This window comes from Antechinus flavipes, chromosome 2 (genome assembly GCF_016432865.1).
Source record: "Antechinus flavipes isolate AdamAnt ecotype Samford, QLD, Australia chromosome 2, AdamAnt_v2, whole genome shotgun sequence".
Classification (NCBI taxonomy): domain Eukaryota; kingdom Metazoa; phylum Chordata; class Mammalia; order Dasyuromorphia; family Dasyuridae; genus Antechinus; species Antechinus flavipes.
In genome coordinates this window covers 661,725,476-661,745,040 of record NC_067399.1, presented here as the reverse complement: position 1 = coordinate 661,745,040, position 19,565 = coordinate 661,725,476, and the positions used below count along the sequence as shown (strand labels likewise).

The window sequence follows — 19,565 nt, the reverse complement described above, 5'->3', positions numbered from 1 at the left end:
GGTGGAGTCTGAATGAAGGCTTATTTATTTATTTATTTATTTGGGTAGCTTTTTCATTTTGTTCTCTTTCTTCTCTCACCACCTGACTAATATGGAAATGTTTTTTCACAATTGTATATAGGCAACCAAATCAACTTGTTTACCATTTGATGGAGGAGGGAGAGGAGAGAAAGAGGGAGAAAATTTTCAACTCATAATTTCATTTATTTATTAATGAAAGCTTTTTATTTTCAAAATATATGCATGGATAAATTTTCAACATTGACCCTTGGAAAACTTTGTGTTCCAAATTCCTCCTCTTTCTCCCATCTCCTTCTTTAGATGGCAAGTATTCCAATATATCACAATTTTATTCTTCAAAATGTTAAAAATTGTTTTACATGTAATTGGGGGAAAACCCCACTTTTTAAAATGGGAAATTTTTTAAAAATCCAAATGTAGAAGCTTAGCTGGAGAAGGAAATAGCAAACCACTCCAGTATCTTTGCCAAGAAAACCCCAAATGGGGTCATAAAGAATCAGACCCAACTCAATAACAACAGTAGCAGCAACAGAATCTTGTTTATTTTTTGTTTTATCTTTTTTTTTTTTTTTTTTTTACTAAATTTCATTATATTTGGTTGGATCCTATGTTCCAACTCACTGAAATTTTTTGGACATTGTCATCCACTATTAGAGGTAGCCATTATCTATTGCAATGAGGTCACTGGTCAGGGACTGACTTTAGACCACCTCAATCAGTGAATGGGTATTTCAGGTCATCATCAATAGCTAATTAGAAGGCAGTATTCCCTTTTTCTGATACTGTAATCAAGTTACTTCTGTTGGAGGGAATTGATAGGACCTTTGAATGTTTAATTAGGTGTTACAAGTCAGCTGGTATAGTCACTCATAGCAACTGTCATTGTCATTATTTGCCTTTCTATCATGATATTAGGAGAACCAATTTCCCTTCCAATGAACTCAAAGGTTTTTGGGAGGGAGGTGGTATGTGGGAGAAAATAAGGGAGATAATAGGGGACAAAATCTTGCTGTCTGGAATTTTTTTTTACAGGAAAGATAAAAAAAAAAAAAACCCATTCCAGGGCTTCTTCCTAAAATCCTAATAATTTTTGGCTTGTTTTGAAATTTCTATTTATACATTTAAACCATGATGTCATTTGGTCATCCTTTCTTCCTCCCCACTTCTAAACCTTTAAAAAATGACTTTTAAATGTTGGCACCTTCATAAACCAAGTGAATTGGGATGTAGGGATTTTCATTAGCTCATCGCCAGAAAGGACGATAATAAAATGTGGATTTATATTCACTTAAATTGTTGGTCACTTTCTACCAATAGACTCAGAATGTCTTTGCAAGGCGTCTCCATAGCAACTGGTTCACTTACTTCTGTTCCCAACTGCGACAAATTGGGCTGGACTCTTAGTGTGAATGAGCTCGAATTAGTTTAACCCCCCAATTTCACAGTACCCAAATGGATATAGTTTTACTCTCTTTACTTAACATGTCTCTGGATGTTGTAATAAGTTCTATGGAAATTAAAATCTACTGGACATACGAACCTGATGCTGATATTAAAATGCAAATGTCTTCCAAAGGGCTTCAGTGGTTCTGGTCTGATCAGTGTGTATATTCCTTTCACCAGTGATGAATATTATCTATGTCCTCCTCTAGATTCTCCATAGAGGAACCACCCAACATACTAGAAGTCTTCCCTAGTGCTTTTTATTTTTAAATATACTCCTTGGTGTGTCCATTTAAGATCCCTCACTCTTGTCCCTTGATCAGCTCATCAACTATTCAATCCTCTATCTTTTTAATCATGTCTCTTACATTCATTTCTGACCATGGCATCAATGGAAACCTATCATGTGTCTCTTTATTACTTTTGGACTTTATATGCACACATGCTAACACACACATATATACAAAAAAAAAAAGTCTATATCTTTTTAAAGGGAAGAGGTTTTTTCCTTATTTTTTCAAACCTTGCTGATTACATAAAGCTTTTCATAATCTCTCTGTTAGTGCCTTTCTTTTCTAATAACTTTGCATTTATATTCTTAATCTACTTATCTATATGCATAAATCTTCACTGATAGGATGTAAATCCCTTGAGAACAGGGATTGTCTCAATTTTGCCTTTGTCTGCCCAGCACTCAACATCCTGCCCAATATGTGGTAGGCATTTAATAAATGCTTAGTGGTTATTGTTCAAGTTGATTATTTTACAAGTTTTTGTTTTCAGTTCTACAAATTCCTCACAGATATGCATGGACAATCAGGTTATATGGTCCTAGGAGTATTGACCATTATATGGTCAGTGGTACATAGAATGAGTCCAGTTGGATAATACATTTCAAGCTAGAATATGCCTCAGAGTTCAACCCTTCATTTTACAGATGAAGAAACTGGGGCCCAGAGAGGTAAAGGGCTGTCCAATGGCTGCATAGGGAGTAAGTCAATAGTAAAGCTAGAATTCAAACCCAGGTCCCCTCATTCCAGACCCAATCCTCTTTTCACTGCTTCTCCTTCAAAGACCTTTTAATGTCCCTTTCATCATTAATTCTTTGGGCCAATGGATTCATCTAAACTTGTCATTGTACCCAAAGATATAAAACACAATCCTTATATCCTCAGACCCTCCATGACCTTTAAGGTCCTTTAAAATCTACAAAGCATGTTAATTAACCAGATTCCACAGGAATTCTGGGTATATCAAAAGCTGAACCTTGACTAAATACTATCAGATCCCTGAGTAATCTCTTCAAGACTGGACATCCTTAATTCCTTCAATCACTCCTTCTATGACATGGACTGAAGACCCTTTGCTAGTAGCCTTCTTTTGCAAATTCTTCTGCCTGCCAGTGGCTTTCCTTGATTGTGACCCACAGAACTGAATACAGTCTGACCAGGACAGAGGACTGAGAAATGACAGCCTCCCCAGTCCTGGGCATCAAATTACTCTTGAGGAAGCCATGATCAAGTTAACCATCTTAACTGCTGTGTATCACTGTTGACTGCTAGTGAGCTTACAATCCATTTTTAGAGAGGAGAAAAGAACAGAAATGCCTGCTGATTCCATGTGAAAATGCCAAATGTGCCCAAGTTTCCTGTTTTTCAGATCTTTTGGGGATGGGGGTGGGAATGGATTGAGTATCCTGTGGTTAATATTTTTCATGCTTTTTTTTGTGTGTGTGCTTATTTCCTGTTTGCAATCAGAATTGCTCGAAGGAGACCAAAAGAAATTATTATCCTTAATTTTTTTTCCTTTTGGGGGAGATGATTGGATGAGCATTGTAAAGTCTACAGTTCAATACTTGAATCTTGCACCCTACTAAATGATTATTGTCTGGTTCATGACCCAAGGCAAGACTCAAATTAAGAATTCCTTCTTTGTTTTTAGAGTTCCCTTCCCTACTCCAATGTATCCTCTTTTGAAAGAGTCCTTTTTCACATTTTTTAGTTAGTTGTGCACATTTGTTGTTTGACTGACTTCCTGGGCTTTGATCTAGCTCAGTTTAACTTTGTTTACTGGGTCTCAATCTTCTTTTGAAATGGATGACTTTAAGAATATTCTGATTTTGGGGTACCTCTTTAAGTGTCTTCTGGCTCAAACCATTTTTATAGTTCCCTCATTCTCAGCTTCCACAGTTCTCTTCTCACCAAGCTCCTAATCCTATTCCCTAAAAAAAAAGTTTTTTTTGCCATTTTATCTATTTTTGTACATAATTATATTTTAATTGTCCTCTCTCATTCATTCATGACATTTGTCATCCTTTTTTTTTTTTTTTAGTAACTTTTTATTGACAGAATAATGGGTAATTTTTTTACAACATTATCCCTTGCACTCACTTCTGTTCTGACTTTTCCTTTCCCTCCCTCCACCCCTCTCCTAGATGGCAGGCAGTCTTATACATGTTAAATATGTTATAGTATATCCTAGATACAATATATGTATGCAGAACCGAACAGTTCTCTTGTTGCACAGGGAGAATTGGATTCAGAAGATAAAAATAACCCAGGAAGAAAAACAAAAATGCAAGTAGTTACCCAGTGTTCCTTCTCTGAGTGTAGCTGCTTCTGTCCATCCTTGATCAATTGGAATTGAATTAGATTTTCTCTTTGTCGAAGATATCCACTTCCATCAGAATACAACCTCATATAGTATTGTTGTTGAAGTATATAATAATCTCCTGGTTCTGCTCATTTCACTTAGCATCAGTTCATGTAAGTCTCTCCAAGACTCTCTGTATTCATCCTGCTGGTCATTTCTTACAGAACAATAATATTCCATAATATTCATACCCCACAATTTACCCAACCATTCTCCAATTGATGGGCATCCATTCATTTTCTAGTTTCTGGCCACTACAAAAAGGGCTGCCACAAACATTTTGGCACATACAGGTCTCTTTCCCTTCTTTAAGATCTCTTTGGGGTATAAGCCCAGTAGTAACACTGCTGGATCAAAGGGCATGCACAGTTTGATAACTTTTTGAGCATAGTTCCTAATTGCTCTCCAGAATGGTTGGATCCATTCCCAGTTCCACCAACAATGTATCAGTGTCCCAGTTTTCCCGCATCCCCTCCAACATTCATCATTATTTCTTCCCGTCATCTTAGCCAATCTGACAGGTATGTTAATTTGCATTTCTCTGATCAATAGTGATTTGGAACACTCTTTCATATGTCATTCTTTTCTTAAAAATGTTCTCTCTTCCCTACCCAATTTAGCTAAAGTTCCCTTCCCCCTTAATTTCTGCCTCAGGTTGTAATCTCAGAGAGAAATTATAGCTAGATTGGAAACTCTCACAGGACAGGGATCCTATCATTTTCCTTGCCTTCTTCCCAGCATATAGGATATAGATACTTGATTAGAATAGGCACTTACATGTTTGAATAAACAAGTGTTAGCCTTTATATTTAGCCTTTAATAAATTTTAATTTAACACATACTAAATATAAATAAATATAATAGATAATATATAAAATCTATTAATAAAATAATAATTTAACATTTAATAATAAATAGTTAGCATTTAAGGTTTGCAAAATATGATCTTGTTTAGAGAAATATGGTCTTGTTTGACCCTCACAACAACCCTGGGAGGCAGATGCTAATATCCCTCTTTTACACATGAGGAAACAGAAACAGAGATTAATTGACTTGCCTAAAGTCACATAACCAGTAAATGTTGGAAATTATATTTGAACTTGTTCCTTTTTTACTCCTTCCAATGCTCTATCCACTTCACTATCTATTTGATGCTATGACTAACTCAAGATAATAGAGTGCTTAACTTGGTGAAACTTCCCCAAATTTGTTTATATTCGAGTTTTTGATATTTTAGTTTGGTATTTAATACTTCCTAGTGAAAATTACTAGAGCCTATGCTAAAGACTATTTTCCCCATCCCAAATAGATTTTCTTTTATGAAAGGCAGTGAAGCAAAATGGATAGACAGCTGGTTTTGGAACTGAGCTAAATAGTAAGCCATCTCAGAAGGCAGGAACAGCAGCCACAGTAGTGAGCAAAGCAGGTTCTTCCATGAGCAAAACTAGGTCAGAAACTATAGAAAGCAAGGCTCCTGTGCTTAAAATAAAGGGATTCCCAGACAGTGTGGGTGCCATGTCTTCTGTGGTGAGTGGGTGGAAAGCTAGTGAGTATTCCAACATTAGGAGCCTCTTCACACTTTCCAATCTGTGCTTGGGGGATTGGAGAGACCAAGGGGGTTTGGGTGGGGAGATTAAATCCCGTGGTTATATTTCTATGGGTTAAAGTTAATCCTAGGTAATACTGCTGCTTTAGGATGCTTCCATAAGATAGTTAAATATTTTTTTCCTTACTATACCCGAAAGCTTGAGTAATTAGGAAAGAGTAGAGAATAGAATGAAAGGGAGGAGTTTTCTAAACAAGATGGGAGTATCACATTCTTGGTCTGATTAGATAATCCATCCCAACCACCAAACTAAGAAAAGAATAGCACTGATGAAAGGCTTGGAGCAGGAAGTGGGCGGCAGAAAACTCTTTGAGATCCTGAGAGAAGTAGATGAGACTCTGTGGCTTATTCCAGAGTGACTTCTAGTGTTGGATGGTGCCCATGACATTTGGGCTGAACATTGGGTTTGACAACAGCTCCTGGCTGCTGTACAGGACCAGGGGCAAGTCACAAGGTTCCTTCTACCACTTTTAGAGAACTCTAATTGTTTTATTAACCCTAAATTTGCCTCTGTGCAATTTGAACCATTTGCTTCTGGTTCTTTCTTCTGAGATTGAATACTTGAAGATTTTCCTTCCTCTTCCAGCCTTTTCTTCTACAGGCCAAACCTTCCTACATCTTTCAACCCTTCCTCCTCTCCATTTCCACTCCTACACAAATCCCTTTTGATCTTTGGCTCTAGGCACAGTAAATATATCAATTACTTCTGGAAGTGTATCTGTTGGCTGCTTTCTGGATCAACTCATCCTCCCTGTGACTTCCTTGACATTCCTTTCTCTGGTCACTATTGCCTTCTCTTACTAGAACATAAGCTCCCTGAGAGTAGGAACTTTCTCATTCACAGTAGCTTCATCAATGCTTTTACATTCATGTATGTAGTATGAACTCCAGGCCCCTCAGCATTCTGTTTGCCCAGCCATGAACATTTGCTCGTCCATTCTATCCATATCAAGATAGAATAATACCATCCTATTAGGATATTACCATCCTATCCTAATATCCAGCCTAAAAAGAATATGGTATTCCAAGGGTAGTGTCAGAAGAGTACAGACTGAGGGATTATCATCTCCTTACTCCTGGTTGCCACATTTCCATTAATGATCATCACTGAATAGAGGCAATGCTCATTCCAAAGAAACCAAGGATCTGTGAAGGATTAAAGTATATAGGCATTTGGCATCTAATCAATGTTTCTGTTTTACATGTGAGTATGATACGAAGTGATAATTATAATGGAAGCATTGAGTGGTAAGCCAGACCCAGGAACAGTACTTCCTTGAATTGATATAAGAGATATATCAACCTCATTTACCAGAATCATTTAATTTCCTATGAAAATAATTTAACCTTTTATTTTTTTCCCAATAGTATTTTATTTTCCCAAATATATGTAGATATGTAGATAATTTTCAACATCTATTTTTGGAAAACTTTGTATTCTAATTTTTTTTTCCTCTTTCCCCTATCTTCCCCCTCCCCAAGACAGCAAGTAATCTCATATAGGTTAAAAATGAGTGATCCTTTTAAACATTTCCATATTTGTCATGTTGTGCAAAAAAAATCAAATCAAAAGAGAAAAATAAAACATGAGAAAGAAAAAAATGAACAAACATACAAACAAAAAGGGTGAAAATGCTATGCTGATGAATCTACATTCAGTCTCCACAGTTCTCTCTCTGAAAGCAGATGGCTAATCTTTTCTTGAAAAAATGAATTTAATAATATCTTTTTTTACAGTGTGGGAAAAAAAAGGGGGCATGTTAATCCTATCTTGCCATGGCATAGGTCATGATTTTGCAAGTTGAAGAACAAATTTAGATTTGTTCAACCTACAACTTACAAATAGCTATAGTTCTACACTTTGACTTGAAAAAATGGCTGGAACTGACAAATACATATTTCCTCTACAAGCATGTGGTGAATGGTGGTTAGGTTCCCAAGCTGGCCTATATAACCTATTGAACCCCTATGTATTTGCAATGAAAAGGCCAGGGAGTCAAGTCCAATAAGTCCTTAAAATATTTATTAAGTGTTTACTACATGAAAAGCACTCCACTGGTGCTAGAGATGCAGAGAAAAATGGACCACAGTCCATGGCCTCAAGCAACTTATGCTCTATCAGAAGAAAAATGAAAAAAATAATCATAAACATAATAATAACAACACTTCTATATTTCTTGAAAGTTTGCAAAACAATTTGCATATGTAATGTTTTTTTCAGCCTCCAACATATACTGTAAGCATTATTATTCCCATTTTACAAATGGAGAAATAGACTCTGCTTTTGGCCACTGAGGGTAGGGTTTGTACTATTTTTTTTTTACTGACTGACAGGATTTTAAGCCAGGTTTTCCTGATTTTAAGTTCAGCACAATATCTGCTATGCCCATGGTATTGGGACTATGTGCTTTACATGTACTGCCCTTCCCCCTCTTAACTTTCTCTCTGTAAAGTTCCTTTGATTCCATGTTTGGTACCTGTGTTTAATACTTGTGGGTGAGCAGAAATACAGATGTTGCTCTTTGCCCGGGCAGCCCAGGTGAGTTGTAGTTGGGTGGTGGAGGACTGGGAAAGTCAGAGGAGCAGGTCAAAGGGTACCCAGGGAACAGTCAGAAGCCTTAGCATTGAATCATCTCAGTTGGTGCTCCAAGACCGCTGCTGATTCTAAAGTACCCCTGAAGGAGGTCAGAGGTCTGCCCTGCTGTGGATAACATGCCACCCAGAGGATTGACTGGACTGCCTGGGTGTGATGAACAGCGTCTTCCCAGTAAGAGATTAAGGGGCACTGATTTTCCCCAGTCAGAAGTCTGCCATCTCTTACAGCTACATCAAATGCCCAAAGTCCAAAGTGATAGAAAATAAAATCATAGATTTAAACATGGACCAGGCTTTCAAGATAATCTGGGACCAACTCATTCATCCACTGGAGACTCGTACTAGTAATTAAAGAAAACAAAATCTAAAAAAAAAATTCTTTTCATGTTCTTCTAAATGTCCTTTTTCTTATTTCTTCACTGGCCCAGTCACTGACTCAATCCAGTTTTATTACCTTCACCTTGGATTATTACAAGGTCTCCTGTTTGTTCACCCTGTTTCCAGTCTCTCTTCCTGAACTCTGGCCCCAGCATTCCCCAGCTCCTTGAGTTTCTGCTTGGTTTTTCTTTCTCAATGTCTCCCCTGCACCATCTAGTTAAAGTGATTCTCATAAGCTTTAGGTCTGCCATGTTGCTCTTTCTAGTTAATAAAGTCTACTGGCTCCTTGTATATCTGGGATCCAATATGAAATTCTCTATTTGGTATTTAAAGCCTCTCTTTTTTCCAAATTCTTTCTCTACCCTCCCCCACACATTTTGCCATCTATTTACTGGGCTCTCTATGAAGTTCCTTGCAAAAATGCTCTAGTCCCTGAATCTTTGCCTTGTCTGTCCCCCATCTCTGGAGTGCTCTTGCTATTGCTTATTCTCTCTTCTGAGAAGGAGGTCCCTGACTTAGCCTGTATTCTGTTAGTGCTGTTCTAGCCAGACTTCCATTTCCTCTATCTCTATAATATGTTGGGGATTTTTTTTTGTCATTGCAGGTCTCTTTTTTGATGTCATTTTGGGCTACATCTCAGCTTTTGCCCCCACTTTCCAAGTCTTTGCCATGTCACGCCTTGGTGTTGGCGTTATGAACGGTGGAACGGCCTTAGTATCTTTTGTCTTAACACAAGAATATGTAGGGAAATCATTCTGGGCATTAACAGGTAAGAAAAGCAAAGAGATTCAGTGTTACCATTATTGATGAGCCAGGTGATGACATACTGAACAATTGTTCTGTTTTTCTCCTCACCAATCCTGTGACTTCCCTGCCAACCCTTGTTTCCTTGGCAACGGTTTCCTCTACATGTTGTCCTCTCTCAGTAGGATGCTAGTTCCTTGAGATCATGGACTATTTTGCTTTCTTTCTTTCTTTTTTTTTTTTTTTTATCCTCAGCCTTTAGCTCAGGGCTTGGAACATAGTCGTGCTCGATGGATGTTTTTTTTTCATTTATTCTTTCATTTACTTGTTCATTCATTCATTCAATCACGGAGAGAAGCTAAAGATGGATTTTTATTCATCTTTACAAATTGAGAAGATTGTCCTGGGAGCACTTTTAAATCTGGGACATAAGGAGTTTTGCACACAAAGAAGTGGTAGAAAAGACCATTATGGGGGAAATGGAGGCCTGGAATGAGAGACTGCTTGAATGGTGCATCCATTGGTGTTCCTGAGATGCTCAAATAATAGGAACATATCAAAAGTGGTAGATTTTGAAGGATAGTTGACAATATAGTTAACACAAAACCCTTTACTCATATTATCTCATGAGATCTTTTCAATAAAGCTGTGACATAGCCTGCACCATTATTCTCATATAAACTGAGAGAACAAAGTTAGAGAACTCTGTCCGATGACTTGGACAGAGCCAAAAGGCCAATAAATATCTGAGATAGGATTGAACTCCAGCCTGACTTTAGGCTCAGCATCCTCTCCATTGTGTGAATAGGGATAGAAGGCTGATTTAAGGGGACATAGTGGGAGGACTAAACAAAAATGGAGGAAGAGGAAAAGGAAGCCTTACGATGTTTGAGAGAATCAGGAGACAGCAGTTCCCAGTTCCTAGTCCCCAGCAGGCATTTAATCAGTGCTTCCTGGAGAGAACCAAATGATTTCACCCCATGGGTACAGATCCATTCTCAGCAACTTAGTCAATGGTCTTTTCGAGGTGAAGAAACTGATAAGATTCATTCTCAGGGGGTCACCAGTATCCTGGAAACCAGCTTGTGCATGTACCTTAGAGAAGAGCCTTTCTGACTGCGACTCGGTGCCTGGGGAGCACCTCGGTCAGTGTGCCCTTTGCAAGCCTACCCTTGGGGAGCTAAGGGTCACCTCCACCCCACAGGGAGACGTCAGCCCCAAAACATAGGTCTGAAAAGACAACACATTTAATCTCAGCCTCAGCCTGAAAGCAGAACATAGATGGGATGGGCCACAGGATGCTAGCCTTCTCTCTGTTATAGATGCTGAGGCTGAATTTGATCAGGGGGCTTGGGACAAGGACTGGGAGACTCCAGGTTTTATGTGCCTTTTGGGGCTGTTGAAAGCCAGGAGTCAGGAAGACCTAATGTGAATTCTGTCTAGTTCTCTCAGCCACTCCAACCTCAATTTCCTCATCTGTCAAATGGATCCCACCTCATAGGGTCATGGTTAGGATCCGATGAGGTAAGTTATTTGGAAACGCTGAAGCATGATATAAATGCTAGCCATTATTACGAAGGGAAAACGCCTTGTTCAGAATCATGCTGTCCTTTCGAGATCCCCCTTATTTCCTCCCTTGACAATGAACTCTGCCTGCTGAGCTAATAATACATCCTCTTCCTTTCCAATGATGAGGACCATGCTCTTTGGAATGGCGGAGGCTTCATTTTTTTTTAATGACGCACATGATTGATTTCTTGTGCTTAATCCCTCCATACAAAGCCCTGGTTTGCTCTGGTCTGGGAAGGGAGCCTTTTTTTTTTTTTAGTGGATCCCTTGTCTTCGGCAGTTAATTTAAAGCATCCTTCCGTTGAGTTAATGCTTCTGGCTGGGCTAATAACCTTGCAAGGTAATTGAGGTGTCCTTTCCTTTCTCCTCTTCTGCCTCTTTTGTCCACGTGATTCTTGTTGCTCTGAGTCCTTTCCCTGAGTTCTTTGCCCTTCTCTCTGCCCGAACCTCCCACCGAGCAGCAAATTAATATCCCATGAAGCTCATAAAATCTAGAACAATAAAAGTACAAAATCAAATCCTCATGGCTTCCCCTAAGAAAAGCTGTAGGGCATGGCTGATTTCTGGCTTTTGTGTACAAAGAATAAATCATATTGAGGGCTGATGAATGGCCTCAGAGCAAGGGTGCAGACATTTATTCTCCAGCGATCCCCATGAGGTCAAAGCAGGCATTTGTAACAATTCCCATCTTATAGGGGAAGCGACTTGTCTTGGACCATAAGTGGACTTTTTAGATGCTGCCTTGAAGCAATTCAGTTCAGTGAACATTGATTAAACCCCTGCTGTGGGCTAGTCCTAGGCTAGGCTCTGGGCACTTTCATCCAAGAACATAGGCTGTGTGACCATGGCAGGAACCAGCTGTGAGCCTGAATAAGCCACTTAACTTCCTAGATCATCCCTAAAGTCCCTTCCAACATCTATTCCTTCCCAAATAATTATCCCCAGTTTAAAAGAGCCATTTATTTTGGATTACATTTTAGTTCCTATATTTTCTTTTTTGTTTTATGGGTGCCTTTTGTAAACATCATATTCCCTTCCTGTTATACCCTTCTCCTCACCCACTGAGGTTTTCTATAACATAGAAAAAGAGAGTTAAGCAGATGTAACCAACATAGCTACTGTGTCTGACAGTGCTTGCAAGTGCTTAAAAAACGAACTCTCTCTCTCTGTTTCTGTATCTCTGTTTCTCTTTTCCTCTCTGTCTCTCTCTTTCTCTCTCTCTTTCTTTCTCTCTCTCATTGCACCCTTCACCAACATTCTGCATCTGCTGTCTCTGGCTCCTGGCCAAAAAAAACTCATTATGATTTCATTAGTATGAAGCCAATTTTTGAAGCTTTTAAAATCAGACCTTTGATTTCATTGGTCTACCAAAATCCTGGTGAAGGAACTCGCTTTACATAGAGTGTATAGCCTTGCCTTATGGTCCTTCCTGCAATGCTGAGAAATTGGATGACTAGATTGGCTCTCTACTGTGAATAAGAAGGGAGAAAGTTGTTTGTTTCCATGGCTTGAGACTAATCCTTACAATTTTGCAGAGTTTGGCTACTATTATTTTTATTTAGGGTAGTTACTATGTATGTTGTTCTCCTGGTTCTGTTCAGTTCATCCAGCCCTTCCCCCACTTCTCTGAATTAAGGGGATCATAGATTTAGAACTGGTTTAGCAAAGGTTTTCTGGCCCAATGCTTTACCTTGTATTGCTGTGAAGGTACAGTTCTATTCCATTACATTCATGCACCAAAATGTGCTCAGTCATTCTCCAATGGATGAGAGTCCATTTTGTTTCTGTTGTTTTTTTATTTTTCACAAAGGCTTTACTGCCTCTTCATGTAGCTTTCCTCCAGTATTTTAAGATGAGTTTGGGGTTTATTGTTTTCATTTTATTTCATTTTCAGGCTCATTGGCCAACATGACATTTGCCGTGGGCATTGCATTCTATGCCGTGCTAGGGTACTGCATCAGGGACTGGCGTACCTTGGCCTTTGTCTCAAATTCTCTCGGGGTTTTCTTCTTTCTTCTTTCCTGGTAAGTTGTTGGAAGGCTTTGCATGGAAGAAACCAAAGTATAACTTTAAGTTCTCTAATTCTTGGATCTGTTTCTTTCTTTCTTTCTTTCTTTTTTTTAATGGAAGCTGTAGGACTAGAATGATGCATGGGGAGCACTCTGGGAAAGCTGGCTCCCTTAGTGCCAAATAGTTGTCTCATTGCACTGACGTGCTTGTAACTAATTAATTGGATTTTGTCTCCTGGGGAGATCGCCCACTTTATATTCTATTTTTCCCCCAACCGGACCTTCATATAATTGATGCTGAGAACTCTTGGTGAGCAAACGCCTTCTATTAGCATCATCTCTGCAGCTAATGAATTGAAGAAATGTCTCAGGCGCTACAAGGTTAAGTGATTTTTGTGAGAGTCCTGTAGCCTGTAATAGAGAAAGGATTCATATTCAGGTTTTTCTGTCTCCAGATCTAACTATCCATCCATCCATTTTCCATGATACCTTTCCTCCTTGGAGTGTCATAATGGAGGACATCTAGGTCTTTTTGCTCCTAAATATACTACTCTAGGGCTACAAAAATAAAATAGGATTTGAACTTAAAGAATGGGGTAAAGTCCATTGGCTTTAGCATCAGAAAGCCTGGCTACCTCTTGCTTCCTACCTTCCATGGCTTGAGACTAATCCTTACAATTTTGCAGAGTTTGGACCTCAGTTCCCCTCTTAGTCAAGAGAAAGGGTTAGCACAGTTCCTGCCACAGAGTAGGTGCTTAATAAGGCTAGGATGACTCTGAAATTTCTTCCTGCTTTAGAGCTCTTATTCAGAATCTCTCAGCTCAAACTCCATAACAACTAAGACCCTTTACATGACTAGAATAGAGAAGACTTGTTTATGGATGGCTATGGAGGGGATAATTCAGAACTGAGTTTTAGGATGGAAACTTCCCAGGTTACCAAGCAGGGTCCTCTTTATATCTGGTTGCTGGGTTTCCAGATCTGGCAGTGACCCCGAATGGCTTGGGCACTTGTTTATTTTCCCATGACAGAGCAGAAAGCCGAAGTGTCCTTGAAGATCTGCTTGATTTGGAAACACTGGGACAGACAAGCTATTGCTGTTGCTTAGCACTGCCTTGAAATCGGAAATAGCTGATTATTCTCCTGGCTCTGGAAACCAGCTGAGCCCTCCCTCTGTTCTCCAAGTCTGAAAATGCAGGCAAGATGACCTTATAAGCTTATGCCTCTAACTGATTCGTGAAGGAGAAAAGGGAGGCTTGGAGGAAATTGTGTCTGGCTGGAATGAGTTTTCATGGTCTTGGCCCCCCCTCCCCCTCTTTCTTTCTTTCTTTTTTTTTTGGCAGTCTGCTCCCTGAATCACCAAGGTGGCTGCATTCCCAAGGGGCTGTGGAAAAAGCCGAGGCCATAATGCACTCCATAGCTTGTGGTAATGGAAAAGAGAGGCTGAGGATCAAATTGAAACCACTTGGAGGGTCAGGGAACATCCAAGACTCAGCACCTGGTGTTCTCAATCTTGTGACACACCCAGTTCTGCGCTGGCGGACGGTCATCCTGATGTATGTTTGGTAAGTGAGCAGGTGAGGGCCGTGGGCCAGACCGAGGGAGGCTGGCTTGGTCAAGCGTGGAAAATGGGCCAGCCTCCTACCCTTTGGATACAGGTTTAAAAAAAAAAAGTTTTCCCATTGCTTGTTTTTGGAATAAGTGATCTATTTTTTTTCAATCCTAGGATTCTAACACAATAGCAAACTCCTAATGCAGAGAATTCCTTCATTGATGCAATTTAGGAAGGGCTTCAAAGATATTCTTGGAAAATTGTTTGATACTAAAACATGATGCGATTGGTCCAAAAGTACACGATGGGCAAGTTTTAGAGGCAGGATTTCCTGATTCCAAAGCTGTCTTTTTCTCCATTGAATCCTACTGCATTATCTTCAAGGATCTTACATTCTGCTGAAATTTATGAACCTCTCTGGCTTCATGGAAGTAACTGCTAGCTTTGTTCCCATTTTTGAAATAAATGATCTATTTTTTTCAATTCTATGATTCCACCACAATAGGGAACTCAGAGACTTCCTTGACTGATATAATTTAGGAATGCCTCTAATAATATTCTTTGGTAGTTGTGTAAGGTACTAGGAGATGATATGATTGATTCAAATGAACAGAATGAGCAAGTTTCAGAGGCAGAACTTCTTGATTCTAAAGCTTTCCCATTATCCATGGCAGCCCTGAAAATATCAGCGTCAAAGATGAAGGTTTTGACAACAGAGAGGGATTTGGAGTTCTTGAACATAATGACTTGCCCACAATACATTCGGCTGACATCTATGAACATCTCTGTCAGATAGCTAGATTCATGGAAGAAACTGCTAGCTTTGTTCCCATTTTTGGAACAAATTATATATATTTGTTCAATCTTATGAATCCATGACAATAGGAAACACCTAATGCAGAGATTTCCTTCACTGATGCAATTTAGGAAAGTCTCTAAATATATACTTGGAGAGTTTTGTAAGGTACTAAGAGATGCTGTGATTGATCCAAAGATACAGTGAGTGAGCAAGTTCCAGAGACAGGATTTCCTGATTTCAAAGCTGTCCTTTTCTTCATTAAGTCCTACTGTCTTGCCTTCAGGGTTCTTATATTCTGATGAAATTTATGAACATCTCTGTCAGGTAGCTAGCTTCATGGAAGAAACTGCTTATTTTGTCCCCATTTTTGGAACAAATTATATATATATTTGTTCGTGAATCCATGACAATAGGAAACACCTAATGCAGAAACTTTCTTCACTGATGCAATTTAGGAATGTCTCTAAATATATACTTGGAGAGTTTTGTAAGGTACTAAGAGATGCTGTGATTGATCCAAAGGTACACAATGGGCAAGTTTTGCAGACAGCACTTCCTGATTTCAAAGCTGTCCTTTCATCCATTACAGCCCTGAGAATATCAGTGTGAAAAATGTGGGCTTTGGCAGCAGTGAGGGAATTGGAGTTTTTGAATATATTGCCTTGTCCTCAGGGAGCTTATATTCTGCTGATATCTAAGCATTTTTGGAATAAATGATCTATTTTTTTTAACCTTATGATTTTATCAGAATAGGAAACTCCTAATGCAGAGAATTCCTTCATTGATGCAATTTAGAAAAGTCTCTAAAGGTATTCTTGGAGAGTTGTGTAAAATACTAAGAGATGATGTGATTGATCCCAAGGTCCACAGCAAGCAAGTTTCAGAGGCAGAACTTCCTGATTCCAAAGCTGCCCTTTTATCCATTGCAGCCCTGAGAATATCAGTGTCCAAAATGAGGGCTTTGGTAGCAGATATGTATTTGGAGTTCTTGAAGATTTTGCCTTGCCCTCAAAGAACTTTCATTCTGCTGTCATCTATGACCATCTCTGTCAGATAACTAAATTCATGGAAGAAACTGCTAGCTTTATCCCCATTGGTGGACATTTTTTTTTTTTTATATTTGTTCACTCCAATGATTCCATCAGAGTAAGAAACACCTAATGTAGACACTTCCTTCATTAATACAATTTAGGAATGTCTCTAAAGACATTCCAAAGTATCTTAAATACTAAGAGATGATGTAATTGATCCCAAGGTACACAGTGAGCAAGTTTCAGAAGCAGCACTTCCTGATTCCAAAGCTGATCTTTTCTCCATTAAATCCTTCTGTCTTGCCTTCAGAGATCTTACATTCTGTGGAAATTTATGAACATCTCTGTTAGACAGCTGGCTTCCTGGAAGAAACTACTAGCTTTTTTTCCCTTTTTGGAATAAATGAATTTTTTTCAATCCCATGATTCCATCACAATATGAAACTCCCAATACAGAGACTTCTTTGATTGACACATATTAGGAATGTCTCCAATAATATTCTTTAGGAGTTGTGTAAGATACTAAGAGATGATGTGAGTGATCCCAAGGTACACAGTGAGCAAGTTTCAGAGGCAGGATTTCCTGATTCCAAAGCTGTCCTTTTCTCCATTAAATCCTGCTGCCTGGCCTTCAGGGATCTTACATTGTGCTAAAATTTCTGAACGTCTCTGTAAGACAGGTGGCTTCATGGAAATAACTGCTAATTTTATTCCCAATTTTGGAATAGATGATCTATTTTTTTCAATCCTATGATTTCATCACATTAGGAAACTCCTAATGCAGAAACATCTTTTATTAATTCAATTTAGGCATGTCTCTAAATTTATTCTTGAAGAGTTCTGTAAGATACTAAGAGATGGTATGACTGATCCAAAGGTACACAGTGAGCAAGTTTCAGAGGCAGCAGATCCTGATTCCAAAGCTGTCCTCTTATCCATTACAACCCTGAGAATTTTAAAGTTAAAAACTGGAGCTTTGGCAGCAGAGGGGGATTTGGAGTTCTTCAATATAATGACTTGCCCTCAGGGAGCTTACATTCTGCTGACATCTTTGAAAATCTCTGTCAGTTCATGAAAGAAACTGCTAGATTTATCCTCTTTTGTGGAAGAAATGATTTTTTAAAAAATCCTGTAATTCCATCACAATAGGAAATTCACAATGTAGAGAATTCTTTGATTTCTTTAGGAATGTCTCTAATAATATTTTTTGAGAATTGTGTGAGATACTAAGAGATGGTGTGATTGATCCAAAGGTACACAGTGAGCAAGCTTCAGAGGCAGCACTTCCTGATTGAAAAGCTGTTCTTTTATTGACTGCAGCCCTGAGAATATCAGTGTCAAAAAGGTGGGCTTTGTCAGTGGAGAGTAATTAGGAATTCTTGAACATATTGCCTTGCCATCAGGGAGCTTATCTTCTGCTTATAGTGATGAAAATCTCAGTCAGATATCTAGGTTCATGGAAGACACTGTTAGCTTTGTCCCCATTTTTGGGAATAAATTATATGTATTTGATTAATTCTATGAATCCATCACAATAAGGAACTCCTAATGAAGATACTTCCTTCATTGATGCAATTTAGGAATGTCTCTAAAGATGTTCTTGAAGAATAATGGAAAATGCTAAGAGATGATCTGATTGATCCAAAAGTACACAGTGAGCAAGTTTCAGAAGCAGGATTTCCTGATTCTAAAGCTGTCTTTTTATCCACTGTAGCCTACTGCTTTGACCTCAGGCAGGTCACCATCTGCTGACATCTTTGACCATCTCTGACATATTGCTAGGTTCATGGAAAAACTGCTAGTTTTGTTCCCATTTTTCAAATAAAATATTTATTTTTTCTAAACTATGATTCCATCACAATAGGAAACTCCTAATGCAGAAACTTCCATCATTGATGCAAATTAGACATGTCTCTAAAGATATTCTTGGAGAGTTGTATAGGATATTAAGAGAGGATCTGATTGAGCCAAAGGTACACAGTGAGCAGGTTTCAGAAGCAGAACTTTGATTCCAAAGCTGTCCTTTTATCCATTATAACCTACTGCCTTGACCTCAGGGAGCTTACATTCTGCTGACATCTATGAACATTTCTGTCAGAGAGCTAGCTTCATGAAAAAAAAATGTTAGCTTTGTCCCCATTTTTAGAATAAAAGATATATTTCTTTCAATCCCATGAGTCCATCAAAATAGGAAACTCTTAACACAGGTACTTCCTTCATTGATGCCATTTAGAAATGTCTCTAAAGATATTCTTGGAGAGTGGTGATGATATTTGTCCAAAGGTACACAATGGGCAAGTTTCAGAAGCAGGACTTCCTGATTTTTAAGCTGTCCTTTCTCTATGAAATCCTACTGCCTTGCCTTCAGGGAACTTACATTCTACTGAAATCTATGAACATCTCTGTCAGATGATTAGCTTCATGAAAGAAACTGCTAGCTTTTTCTCACACTAAGAGATGGTATGATTGGTGCAAAAGTAGACAATGGGCAAGTTTCAAAGGCAGTACAACCTGATTCCAAAACTGTCCTTTTTTTCCATTACAACTCTAAGAATATTAGGGTCAAAATTGGGGGCTTTTGCAGCAGAGAGGGAATTGGAGTTCTTGAACATATTGCTTTGCTTTCAGAGAATTTTCATTTTGCTGAAATTTATGAACATCTCTGTCAGATAGATAAGCTCATTGAAAAAACTGCTAGACTTGTCCCCATTTTTTTGCAATAAATGATCTACTTTTTAAAATCCTTTGATTCCATCCCAATAGGAAGCTCCTGATGCAGAAACTTCCTTCATTGATGCAATTTAGGAATATCTCTAAAGATATTCTTGGAGAGTTGTATAAGATACTAAGAGATGTTGTGATTGATCCAAAGGTACTCAGTTAACAAGTTTCAGAGGCAGATCTTCTAGATCCTAAAGCTGTCTTCTCATCTATTACAGTCCTGAGAATATAAATGTCAAAAATATGAGCTTTGGTAGCAGAGAGAGATTTGGGTTCTTGAACATATTGCCTTTTCCTCAAGGAGCTTACATTCTTATGATATCTAGAACATTTCTGGCAGACAGTGAGGTTCCTGGAAGAAACTGCTAGCTTTTTCTCCATTTTTGGAACATATTATAGATATTTGTTGAATCCTATGATTTCATCACAATAAAAAACACCTAAT

At 38.5% G+C, this 19,565-nt stretch overlaps 1 protein-coding gene across 1 annotated transcript in view; it reads left to right on the top strand.

Annotated features, from left to right (window-relative positions):
• LOC127552119 (solute carrier family 22 member 15-like) overlaps positions 1-19,565 on the top strand; it is a 209,923-nt gene that overhangs the window by 70,800 nt on the left and 119,558 nt on the right. The window contains exons 4-6 of the mRNA XM_051982594.1: positions 9,300-9,464; positions 12,903-13,032; positions 14,361-14,582. Coding sequence (XP_051838554.1) covers positions 9,300-9,464; positions 12,903-13,032; positions 14,361-14,582 — 517 coding nt within the window. The remainder of the gene's footprint in view (positions 1-9,299; positions 9,465-12,902; positions 13,033-14,360; positions 14,583-19,565) is intronic.